The sequence below is a fragment of the Chenopodium album genome, chromosome 8 (genome assembly GCF_948465745.1).
Source record: "Chenopodium album chromosome 8, dcCheAlbu1.1, whole genome shotgun sequence".
NCBI classification, from domain to species: domain Eukaryota; kingdom Viridiplantae; phylum Streptophyta; class Magnoliopsida; order Caryophyllales; family Amaranthaceae; genus Chenopodium; species Chenopodium album.
In genome coordinates, this window is record NC_137841.1 from 62,673,705 (window position 1) to 62,687,227 (window position 13,523).

At 35.7% G+C, this 13,523-nt stretch overlaps 1 protein-coding gene across 2 annotated transcripts; it reads right to left on the reverse strand.

Moving 5' to 3' along the window:
* Nucleotides 1-8,653: 8,653 nt before the first annotated feature.
* On the reverse strand, nucleotides 8,654-13,133 carry LOC145641952 (serine/threonine-protein kinase STY13-like). Of its 2 annotated transcripts, none has more exons than XM_081692987.1 (3): nucleotides 12,839-13,133; nucleotides 11,035-12,019; nucleotides 8,654-9,425 (listed from the first exon to the last, which is right to left on the reverse strand). In XM_081692987.1, the coding sequence occupies exons 2-3, from the start codon at nucleotides 11,928-11,930 to the stop codon at nucleotides 9,086-9,088; spliced, it is 1,236 nt and encodes a 411-aa protein (XP_081549113.1). In that variant the 5' UTR covers nucleotides 11,931-12,019; nucleotides 12,839-13,133; the 3' UTR covers nucleotides 8,654-9,085. The 2 variants fall into 2 exon arrangements, with proteins under 2 accessions (XP_081549113.1, XP_081549112.1); XM_081692986.1 differs by having other exon boundaries at nucleotides 12,784-13,133.
* Nucleotides 13,134-13,523: the final 390 nt, after the last annotated feature.

Genomic DNA, 13,523 nt, shown 5'->3' on the forward strand with positions numbered 1-13,523 from the left:
TGCTGTTCTCTCTGCAGGATAATATTTGTTATAAAAATTCAAAACAAGAGTTTCCCAGTCAGTTATACCAAGTGTAGTTCTATTTAAGCCATTAAACCACAATTTAGCTTTTCCAGTTAATGAAAAGGGAAAAAGAATCTCCCTGATTTGGTCTTGAGTGACCCCGGCTTGCCTGATGGTGTTGCAATATTGACAATAGTCGGCAATGTGAAGATTCGGGTCTTCACCCTTGGCTCCACTGAATTGCTTCCTCTCTATCATCGTTATAAATTGGGGTTTGATTTCGAATTGAATCCCATCAAGAGCCGGAGTAGGGGTGAGATGTGGGAAATCCGCAAACTTTGGTTGTGAATAATCACTAAGCTTCTTTGGAGCCGCCATCTCTGATTCTGTGTCTGATGATATCTCTGAATTGCTAGAATCAGTCGGAGGATCGCGGTGATTATTGTTGGTATCACCAGAATCCGCCAGAATTTGCTTGTAGAAGTTTTTCTGTCTATGGAAGGAACGTTCGATCTCAGGATCGAAAGGGATGTAACCTGATCTGGAACACCTGGGCATAAACAAAAACTAGAAGCAAATATGAGATTTGTCTCAGAGAACTGACGCTCTCTGAGACAAAAGAGAAATAATCTAGACTACAAAAACAATCAGAAATAAAAATAAAACCGTTTCCCCGGCAACGGCGCCAAATTTTGACAGGGTAAAGTCGTATCCCCTAATCAAAAATAAATACCTAAATCACTAACTAAGGTAGATAGGGAAGTAGGGTCGATCTCCACAGGGAAACTAGTCTTTTTACTCCTAATTTATTAATATAATCTAAACTATTTAAGTAACCAATATTTAAAGTTGAATAAGAAACTAAACCAAAAAGAGTAAGAGTAGGGAGAAAACAATATATAAAGGGATCTAGGGCATAGGTTCACCAATAAATAATACTCCAGGGTAAAACAAGGTAATCAATCATTGACATTGCATAAATAACATGATTAACAGGCTCTCGCAATTTATTAACCAACATAGATCCAACAGGCTCTCGCAATTTACTAGATCTAAGTTCTTATTGAAAATAGCCTTTAATATCAAATTAACATCTGCTCGATTCATCAATTTAATATTGTTATACTTTTACAAGCCGCAATTGTAAAACATTAAAACAATCCAATAAGAAATTATCATGCAATACCAACAATCAATAATAGTCAATCATCAATGCATCAATTAATCAGATTGTAAAGGGCTCACGCTACTTATTACAATCACACAATTAATCTATCGGTATTAAATCTCATCTCTCGAATCTTGACTTAACCATTTATAAATTAACTTGCCTATTGAAAGTAGACCTAAACATCAATTCTCATCTCTCGATTCTTGAATCAATATTGTCAAACTCATGCATAAAAGATAGGCCTAATCTAGTCATAGAGCATTAAATCAATCAATAGGAAATTAATCTAGCATTGATAATTAACAACAATAATTTACCCCTTCATATTATTTATTAGATCCCCATAAACCCTAGAAATTAAACTACTCACACATATTAAAAACTAAACTAATCAAAATAATAAAAACAATCATGATGAGAGAAATAAATTAAATAACTAAGATTAAGGGAAAAGAAATCGTTACCAAATAATCTGGAATTAATCAAAGAAATAATAACAAAGGTTTAGAGAGAGAGAAATACTAAGTAGAGAGAGAAAGTCTAAGAGAAAGAAGATTAAGAGAAGAAGAAGTAGAAGGGAATTCTAATTAATCCGTACAAAAACGAATTTAAACAAAACTAAAAACAACTCCTAATTAGAAACTAATTGCTCGTCAAAAACACTTCTCCAGAAACACGCGCCCGATCGGGCTAAAGGCCGCCCGATCGGGCGCGCCTTTTTGCTAGCACATTCTCCTCAGCAGCACCGCCCGATCGTGCTAACCCTCGCACGATCGAGCGCACCTTGGGCCACTCGTCCTTGGCTTGCTACGCTTCTTGCCCGATCGAGCTAAGCTTGCCTGATCGGGCCCTTGTGGCTCTTCGAGGCTTTGGACTTCCGATTGGGCTCGACTTCTCGGCCCAATCCGGATCTCCTCTTCGGGTCTTGAATACTCGGTCCAAACCTCGGTATTCCAAATACCGAGCCCTTAATCACGGGCTCGATGGCTCTAACCGGCCTTGGGCTCCAAAAGTGGTCGCGTTCTTCCAATGCTCGTAGTTGCTTCACAAAAATCCCGGGAAAATGCTCCAAAGGTGCAATTCCCTGCAAAACTCAACCAAAACTACGAAAACACTAGAAAACACATATTAGTAATAAAAGTGGGCCGAAAGAGCCAAAAACACTACTAATAATGACCACGGGACGGGGGTAAAACACTATATAAAACAGACATATCAAGAGTCGCCAACAAGTTGTAGGAACTTGTAAACCGTTTACAGGGTGAAGGTTACACCCCTTAACGATCCAAGAGATCGTCAACTCCATAAGTTCTTGAACCAAATAAGGGTTCAGGGATGAAGGTACAAATCCAACCTAAAAGAGATTGAACCTGCCTTAATAATAGGCCTCTACTTTATTCTGATCGTATTCATGTGCGCTTTCTGACTAACATGCAATCAATAGGATTAACCCTAAACCTGTTTATCTATGTTGGTTGAATTTAATGCACAAATAAAACTATTATTGGCGATCACTTGAATTATAATCATATTAACCCTAAACAAGATTATTAATTGTCTTATTAAGCGTGATTACAAGTACAAAATTCCCTTTAAACATGCATAAAAGGCGTGATCAAGCAATAAATAAATATCAAGCAACATAATCATCAATTATAATAATCATCATAAATAAAATAATCATCATCAAAATAATAATAATAATAATAATAATAATAATAATAATAATAATAATAATAATAATAATAATAATAATAATAATAATAATAATCATCATCATCATAAATTATAACAATTATAATCATAAAATCATAATCATAAATCATGATTAAAATAATCATATCAACATTAAAGCATAATAATAATAGCAAGATCCTAGGCATGATACTAACAAGATTAATAACAAACCCTAGCATGTCACTAAGCAATAAAAATCAAAGCTTTAGCCCTAACATGATACTAACGATCATAAATATTAGGAAGAACATAAAAGGCATCGTAACAATCATATTTAGTATTAAAATTACCCTAGACATGATACTAGGAATATCATAACAATCTAAGCATGAACTCTATACCATAACATCAATAAAAACCATTAAAGTACTTACTTTGATGCCTCGTACCTCTTTCTAATAACAAAATACACACGTTAGTAACTTCAAGGAAAATAATAAACAACAATTAAATTAAATAATTGAAAGAGAGACTTGGGACCAAACCCTCAGAAATTAAAACCTTTCACGTCTAGGGCGAAGGCAACTTCGAATATGGCTAGGTGTATCTAGATCTAATGAATGCGGAATTTTGTATGAGAAAAGCTAGTTTAGGAAAATAAAGAGAAAGAATAAGAGAATTGATGATTATTGGTGAATGATTATAAAAGAGAATAAGAAAGAATTGAAAACTGGTTATAGGTGAATGAAAACGGAGTTTTTAATACGTTATTTATAGAGAAAATCAGCCAAAAAGATAAAATATCCAAAACAGAGTATTGGCGCACAGAAAACAGAACCAGCGCCAACGCTAGCTGTTGGCGCCATGCGCCAACGTTAGCGCCAGGCGCTACAGCTGGCGTTTGGCGCTGATCTGGAAAATTACGCGTTTTCCTAAAATCAGATAAAAATTGTCGTACAGGAGGATAAAATCGTATTTTCCTCAAAAATGTTCTTTGATTTTAATTAAAACTCTGAAAAGTCAACAAAAGTCAATTTATCAATGCTAATTGAATTAGGAATGAAAAGAACCTTCTAGAAGAATCTAGAAGACTAAAACCATTCCTAATTGCATTAGGAATGATAAATCATATTAGGCCCTCCCCTAGATCATTGGGCCGCATATAAGGCTCAAACCGGGCCTAGTTTAGTAAATTGGTCATAACTTCCTCAATATTCATCGGAATTGGGATTATAATATATCGTTGGAAAGGTCTTGTCAAGCCCTATCCAACTACACTACTATTGGACCCATATCATGGACCAACCAAACTGGATTAGCTGTTTTCTTAAAATAAGTTTTTAAAAACAGAGAGAAGAGAAAAGAAATTAAAACTGTCTGCAACACTAAACTTTTCACACTTTCGCTTCATTCGATTATGATTCGACGTGAAAGATACTCATCACCGGGTTTGGTTTTGGGGAGACACAAATGGGTGTCTACAATACCCACACATGATTAATTAATTACACAATTAGTAAATAATTTTATTACCTAAGCGCAGAAATCTAGGGTTTACTTAAACAACAATTTTGTCTAAATTGCCCACACTAACAGTATTTTATTGCAAATTGACCACCATTGATGCTTTGTTGGACCACTACAAGTACGAAAAAGGGTTGTTACTTGTCAATTGCTGTCAGCAGATTCTTCAAGCTTCCACTTTAGCAAGGAAGATGACGATGCTCCCAGGTGGACCTACCCCTTCAATCAAATTCGTACACGCACTCAAACCCTAGATCTTAAGGTAAGATAGAGAGAGAAACAAATCGACCAAGTGAAAGAGAGAGAAAGATGCGTAAAGAAAAAAAGGGAAAAAAAAAACTTATACTTGGTCAATTATGGAGGTTCAGTAAAATAAATGGGAGAATAGAGAGAAAGGGAGAAGATAGTTACGGGGTGAGAGAAGGAGTTAGATGGAGGTAGTTAATGGTGTGGGCCCCACTAACGATTCTTTAACAGAATCTGTTAAGTGGTAATTATTTTAACAGTTAGTTTTTTTTTTGTGTGTGTTAGTAATATAAAATAAAAAATTAAAGGGGTAGCAATTGTGAGTTAGGGTGCTTTGTCCGGTAGTAAATGTGAAATTTTCCTTATTGTAAGGTAGAAAAAGATAGGTTTTTTTTTTATAAGCCTTAACCCACAATAAATTTCTACGAGGAACAAACAACTACACCAACAAGGCAACAACCAACAAGTCCACCGTAGGGGGATTACTACATCTACACTTCACGTATAGATTTATTGAAATTGTAAAGAAATTAATGGGTCAAAAATAGACCAATTTCTAAAGAATGTAGACTATTTTCAGCTTAATTGCCAAAATAATATTAAACCCTAGAGCATAAGAGGAAGCGAGGGATAGAGAAAGCGGGTGTTTTTTGAAAGAATGTTTAATTTTAATTTTTCTTTTTTTGACATCATCATTAACACAAATAAATTGCAAAGAAAAAGAAAACCTAATTAAACTATTGCTACTATCATTCGCAAGAGATGTGCCCTTTGCACATGTTCCCTTTCTACCTTGACAATATTATAGCATTGAAACCCAACCTATACTAGCTTCTTAAGTTCATGCGTGCATAGTCTTGAAGACGCTTATCTCATTTATGTCATTTCGTAAAAAACTGACCAAATTCATGGAGTCAGAATATAAGAGGACCATTGAGAAACCCATTATATTTCACCATTTCAAGGCCTCAAGACACGCTTGAGCCTTCGCATGAATGCAAGCTAAGGATGAGGTTAGTTGCTAGCCTAAAGCCAGTTCCCGCATCAAAGAAGTTCCCTTCATTCACCTTTGTAGACCATCCAAAGCCGCATCAGAGTATAATTTGGCAAGCCGCATTACTCCACGCAAAACTAGACAAAATACAGAATCTTAAGATGTGTTACGTTACGAATTCTCATTCTCTAAACCACAACAATCACATAATGCATTCCTCTTTGAACGAGTTTCTCTTTCGTAGGAATATCATCATAAAAGTGTTTTCACATGAACATACTCCATTTTGGGGAATATTAAGTCTCCATACGATTTTTAAAAAATCAAACATTACCCAGTTTTGACTGTAAAATTTCCAATGAATGATGAAATCATCATTCCTTTCCTTTGGTACGTAATTCCATCCTAAGATTGCCTCTGCACTATCCCATTCAAACTTTTCTCTCACTAATGTAGCATTTTAGAAACATATATGTATTATGATTAATAAAGTGTTAAACCTTTCATCTTAAACTCTCACGTAAAATTTGATTATACTTAACCACCGAAACTTTCTCATCACCACTCGCAATCTTCCAAGCAACCCAGGAAGGAATTGGCTTGCTACCGTTTGGAAACCTTTTTTAGCATAAGAAAATGAACCTAATGACTAGTTCCTAGGTATTTCATAACATAAGACACACTGTAATTTAGCATTGAAAACTTTACAGGCAAGAAGTTAGGGGTTTTTATGCATCCTAACAACATTTTGGAAGATAAAAGTATCATTAACCATGCTAGTAGATCGAATCCCTAAACCACCCATACCTTTTAGTGACTGTGCAAATGATTTTTAGCCCAATGAATACCCTTTTCTCCACTTGTAGCCTACCAAAATCTGGTTATGATTGAGTCTATCTTGTTCACTGTAGCTAATTGGCAGCTTAAATGATTTTATACCATGAGATGTTACCCATTAGAACAGAGTTTATAAATACCAATTTGCAAATTGTGATAACCTGCACGCAATCTAAAAAAGAGTTTCTGGTCTTGTCCTTTTCCACGAGGAAATTTAAAAAAATTTGATTTCTTTCCCGAAAGATCAATTGGATTCCCCAAATGTGTTCCCATAGTTTGCACACTAGGAATACAGAGAATACCCTTACACTCACTAAGGTCTTGTTCTTTAGAGCTGCTTTGCCCTACTCTACTCTGCACTGCTCTACCCTGCCTTGCTCTGCTCCGCAATGTGTGGAAGCCTAGCCCTGCTCTGCTCTGCACTGCAATGCAATGTCCTGCTCTACTCTGCACTGCTCTGCCCTGTCTTGCTCTGCTCCGCAATGTGTGGAAGCCTAACCCTGCTCTGCTCTGCACTACACTGCTCTACTGAAATCTGTCCTGCTCTGTTTTGCCCCGCTCTGTTGTGCTCTGCTCTGCCTAAAAGCTCAAAAGAACAAAGCCTAACTAGATCTTGGGGAACAGACATACTAAATTTAATGTAAGATTTTTCAAAATTTATCAGCTATCCTGAGACTGACCCAAACCTAGCTAGTATATCACGGATATTTGTGCAAGAGGTTTTGTCTATTTGGGGAAAAAAAAAAAAAAAAAAAAAAAAAAACCATGTCATCATCTGCAAAAAATCAATATGAAAATTTTGGGGCTCTTCATCCAATTTTAATACCACTAAATTGTTTGATCAATTCGGTTAATAAACATTCTTGACAAAACATCCATCCATACAGAAGAAGAGATAGGGGGATAAATGATCACCTTAGCGAAGCCACAATGTGGCTGGAAGTTCTATGTTGTTTTTCCGTTAACAGTAGCCTTGAAGGTTGAAGATGACGATAGACACACATTGAAAAATTCATTGGACCCAACGATGGAAGAAACAATAAGTTTTTAGGACCTTAAATAAAAATGTCCATTCTACATGCTTTCAAGCTTTTGACATGTCAACTTTGATAGCGCCAAGTGAGTGATAGAGAGTTTTTTTCATATTTATAAAGTGAATAAGCTCTTGTGATAATTAGACATTATGTTTCATAGCTGCCAAATGAGTCTTAGAATATTTAGTTTGACAAAGGGAATAATATATTGACGATTGATGTATTTTGGTGAAAACTACTTTACCAAAAAGGAAAGAAAAAAAAAAAAAAAACTTTACATATTAGATACATGAAACCTTAAGGGCTACGTATAAAGAATTAAAAGTACAATAGTAAATAAATAAAACATTTATTACACCATTTGAATTGTGATTTTGTTATACCTTCCTAAATTAATACAGGAAGAAATATCAAATTCGAGAATGTAGTAAGCTATGAATGTTTAATTCACAATATTTTTACTAATCTAATCTAATTGCTTAATGTTTCTAATCTAATAGTAATCTGATTGGATTGTCTGATTGACTAAACTTGACCTCATGGGGCACGTAGTATGCTAATATGTACTCCCTTTGTTCCTTAATTATATGTTTCTTTCTCTTCATTATGTGAGTAATAAATGAAAAAAATAGGCATATAACTAAGGGACGGAGGGAGTAGTATGTAATTTTCATAATTTTTCATTACGAAATTAACGATATTTAGTGCTAAAAGAAACATAAATAAAGCGATAGTCTAATATGAACTTGTTTTTTCTAATTTGATTACGTAGCCCTAAGTGCTTATTAGCGTCCCTTAGATAGTATGACTATACCAGTAGTCCAGTACTTAGCATTACTTTTTATTTTATACAGTACAATTTAGTTAAAAGACAAAAACAAGAGTCTTACAATTAATGTGCACCCTTCTTGTTTTAGAGTTTGTGTTATCATTAACTTATTGGAAAGAGAAATTCCAATGATACATTTAAGAAGACAGACAATAGTTTAGATTATATGTGTGTCAGCGATGTTTGTGCAAAGAAGACAATCATAAAACAACTACTCTGAGTCTTTGACTGGTAGATTCCTGGTGTTGTATGGAATATAAGAAAAAACACATCATTTCCAAGACTAAATTTTACCATAATCAGGCAATGCAAATGCAATTAATTTAAGGAACTAAGAATGATAATATGAAATTTCCCTCCTTTTTTATCATCAAAACAATTAAACTAGATAAACATCATAGCAAGAGCGAGGGCGCATGTATAAATACAGATCACATATCTTCTCTTCCTCCTACTAAGGGCAACCATAGAAATCCATTTGAATTATAATTTAAGGAAAAAAAAAAAAGAAACAAAAAAAAAAAAGGAAAAAAAAAAAAGCAGAAAACCCAGAAGTTCTCGACTTTTATCTTGATTTTTCCACCTTTTTTTCTAAGCTGAATGTAAGAAAATCATATCCTGATAGATACACGGTTAAGTAAAACAACCTTCCCTGCAAGACTTTGGCTGTACCAAATCCTTCTGAATAACCCCCCACAAATCTGTCAATCCCTTTTGTTCCTCTCCTCTCCTGTCTCGTCTTTTTCTTTTTCTTTCTCTTCCTCTGTGCATTAATCTGCAGTCATAGGTTGCGTAATGCAGCACCTGAAACGCGCCTTACGAACAGTTGTCATGATCTCGGTCTCTGCATGCTCGAGCATCTTCACCACATCTGAGAAGGGCGGCCTCACATCGGGATTGGGGTCCCAACAACGGGTCATGATCTCAGCGAGAACAGGCAAGCAGTCAGCTGGGATAATTGGGCGGACACCCTTGTTGACAACGGCAAATGCTGCCTGAACAGCAGTCATATTCTGGAATGGGAGCATACCCGTAATCAGCTCCCAAAGGACAATTCCAAAACTGTACACGTCAACCTTCTGTGTATAAGGCCTATGCTGGATCATTTCACTGCAGAAGGAAAATAATAGTGCAGTCAAGAAGATCTCCATGCTACGCAGAAAAGTTTAAATGTCAAGCACAGCAAGTGAATACCTGACTAACGCCACAGAAAGATGAAACACACAAGTGACAGAGAGAAATATAAGCAACCTCAATTGAAACATCACACCTTCTCAACACAACAGAGGAAGCTTTCAGTAAATAACAAAGCAAAGAGTTTTCCAACTAGTGAAACTTTTCCTACATACTAGTATACTACAATCCTCAATCAACTTTACTGTTTAGCCAGCTTACTGAGGCTGAGAAATGCCCAACAGTTGTGAAGTAAGCATAATTTTTGTAAAGTGATTAGAGCTAATAACTTCTTGATGTCCTACAGCCAACATAGATCTATAACTCAATAGAATCTACGTTGTACCAGTCTACCAACCCCTTACCCCTTCCAGAAATCAGAATTGTAATATTCCTCTATTCCTCTGCCACTACAACTATACAGCTCCAATTTTAAAATGATGCATCAGCCAAACCACAAATAATAAATCGCATGACACGAGCTTATATAGAAGCAACTACAATAACATACAAATAATGATTTCAGGATACTGTCAGAGAAAATACTACACAATTAATGAACCCTGGATATATTTCTTTGAAATTGAGAGAAGCACGTTGACTCGTTGAGCACCGAACATAAAAGTTAATTTGCGATAGCATTCAAGTAAACTAATGTCATAAAGATAATTGTTCAAAGTCAATATTACAGCGGTGTCTTGGGCTACAATTCCATCAGAAGGCTGAAAAGCCAGCCAATGGAAAGCCAGGTCATACCTACTGAGTAAAAAAAGTACAGATAAGTGTTCTAATAGGGCCAAGAAAATGGAGCTGCTCTTACAAATGGAATGATAGTTAATTTTCTTTTTTTAAAAATGTTGCTCAAAGAACCTAAAGCATGCTCCTTGCTATTCCAAACAACCAAATTCCACATTAAAGTTGACAGTTAAATTCAAAAGTATCTTATAGAAGAAGATAACCAAAGCCATTTTAGTTAGGCTGACACATGTACCATGATGGATTCCACTAGAAATCTTTAATGTTGCATGCAGTAAGTTGCTTCTAGTAATAGAAAATATCAGTTGAGTGTAGGCTAGAAAGCTATTCCTAGAAGCCACCACTTATGGTGTACAAGTTATCTATTGGATGATTATCATCCTGCCCACTTAATGCAATACTCATAAAAGATAGAAACAAAGCCACCTTATAGGTTATCTATTGGATCATAAACCTTTAATCCTTCTCCCTTTATGAACGCGCATAAAAGACAGAAATAAAGACACCTTGCAGAACAATCAGACAACCATATATCGGCAAATCATAGTAGAATTTAGTCGGTTTCAAAACAATTAATTGATAAAAGCAAGTCTGAACAGTTGGGGGAGGGGGAAGGAATACCTTATATGAAATAGGATTTCAAAGGATATCTAAAATATGGTGGCAAAGTAATGTTGGGGATTAGGAGTTAAGTAAGCAGATTTAAGCAAGAAAATTGAATAGAGCACATATGTATATAATAGCTTAAAAGGAAAGAAAGACAGCAGTTAACAAGAGCAAGGAATCTTACGGAGCCATCCAGCGGTATGTTCCAGTCTCTGGAGTCATTCCTTCAGTCTGAACCTCAATCCTAGCAACTCCAAAGTCCGCAATTTTTATGGATTTATCAGCAAAAATCAACAGATTGTCGGACTTCAAATCCCTGTGGATCAGTCCAAGCCGGTGGACATACTCCATTCCTCTAGCCACATCCAAAGCCTGCTTAACAGCTAATTTCAAAGGCACTGATCTGTTATGCCTCTTCGTCAAGAATTGTCTAACGGAACCACCCTTTGCATATTCAGTAACAATACACCAGACCATGGGTTTTCGGCAAGCTCCAATGAACCGAACAATATTTGGATGCTTCAATGTAGCAAGCATCATAACCTCTTGCTGAAATTGTTGCTCCATCAGCTGGGCCCTATCCTGATCATTCTCTGGCCTCTCCAAAATTTTAATAGCTACCTCCTCACCTTCATAAGTGCCCCTGTAAAGCTTCCCAAAAGCTCCCTGTGCAAATGCATCGCCCATGTTAAGCTTCCTCAAGTCGATGGTCCACTCCTCAAAATTCTCGAGGCCCTCAGTAGGATAATTAGGATCCATAAGAGCTTGAGCAAGTGCATCATCACTTAAAGCATGGGTTACCCTTCCTCGATGATTATTGCTTCCAGCAACCGAATAATTATCTTTGACGCGCTTCAATCCTTGATGACCCAACATACGAGTGTGTGAATCATTAGAACCCACACTGCTATTATCAACAGACATTGCTACAGATCCCCCACCATTACTCGCTGCCAAACTCGCGTAACTGTCAATCGACATGTTGGAATTCTCACCAACACCAAGCTTGTAGAAGTCATAAAATTTGTTGTCATTGTTGTTAATGCCTATGATCCCGGTAAACTTCGAAGCCTCCAACATCTTGTTCCCCCAATCAGAGAAGCAAGCTCTGAATCTATCTAATTACTCAGCATCAGCACGCCAAATCTAAAACACCCCCAGCTGGAGCCCTGAATAAAAAGCATCCACAACCATTATCAATCAGAATCAATATCGAAACGAATACTTACAAGTAAACAATAACAAGTTCTATGATTTCTAGCCAAAACCATAAACCACAAAAACCTATACAAATTGAATGAATTAATCATAACTTAAATTGCACACCAAAATGAATAAATGTACAATCAACCCGAAAAACCGCCTCGAATCAACTACAAAACAACCGAATCAGCTAATAAATCAACAAAATTAGATCAATCAAACACCAGAAGACGAAAATGAGCAAAATTTCACAAGATAGAATTCCACTCCAATCATCAAATTTCATCGAGAAGGAAAGAATCATTACATAATCTTCTACAATAGGTAATAACAATCATAAATAATCAATCACATTTCTCAAAACAAAAAAGGGTAAAAACAGTATTAATTAACCTACTAAAAATCAAAACCCTAGTTACTCACCCAGTTTCCCTTCACTTCCATCTCCCCCTAAACACAACAACACCCAACTCAATAACCCTTTTCCACCACCATAACCAAACAATCATAAACCCTAAAAAACCAAAACAAATTCAAGCAAAAAAACCCCAAACTTTTCCGATGACAAAAATTCAACAAACACCCAGAAAACGCGTGAATTCCAGGTTACAGTTACAAAAACAAAAATTAATCAAAAAAAAAAAAAAACCCCAATTCAAATACAAAATTAGAACAATCAAAAACCCAAACAAAAACACTAAAAACAAGAAGAAAATTCCATGATCTGAACCTCAAAATTGACCAAAACGCGTCGATCGAACCAAAATTTTGACCAGCTGACTTACGCCGATTTCAAAGGTTGAACCAAAAATCAAACGATTGAACCATAAGAGATCAAGCTGAAGGTCGAGGAGAGAGAAGATCGTGATAGTAGTCAAGCAAGAGAAGACCCAGAAAGAGGAGAGAGAAAGTAGAGAGAGAAAATGAGGAGAGAGAAAGTAGAGAGAAGATGAATGAATGAAGAAAAAAAAAGGGAATTACAGTCTCTTTTTCTTCTAGTAGTATAGTAGTAGTAGCTTGTCTTTTTTTTAATTTTTATTTTTATTTATTTTTTTATTTGGCGTGTTTAACTGATTAACTAGAAGTATTTTGGCTGTGAGAAATGGGAGTGTGAAGGACAAATGGGAGAGTGACATGTGGAGGTTTGTGTGGGGTTAGATGAGATTGTGACCGTTGATTTAAAGTTGGTGATGATGATTTGATGATGTTGTTGGTGAGTCTGCGGTCTTCCTCGGGAAAAAGATATTGCCGTTCTTTTTGGGCGTTTTTTTTTTAATTATTTTTTTATTGTTGTAATTGTAATAATATAAATATAAATATTTATAAATGAATAATAATAGAATTAATATGTAAGGGAAGACATAACACACGTAAGCGTGTGGCTTTTGTTTTTTTTTTTACAAGAAGAATAATTTGCTTGTTATCAAAATTTAGGGTGTAAAAATAGGAGACTAGGTATAGAACAATATG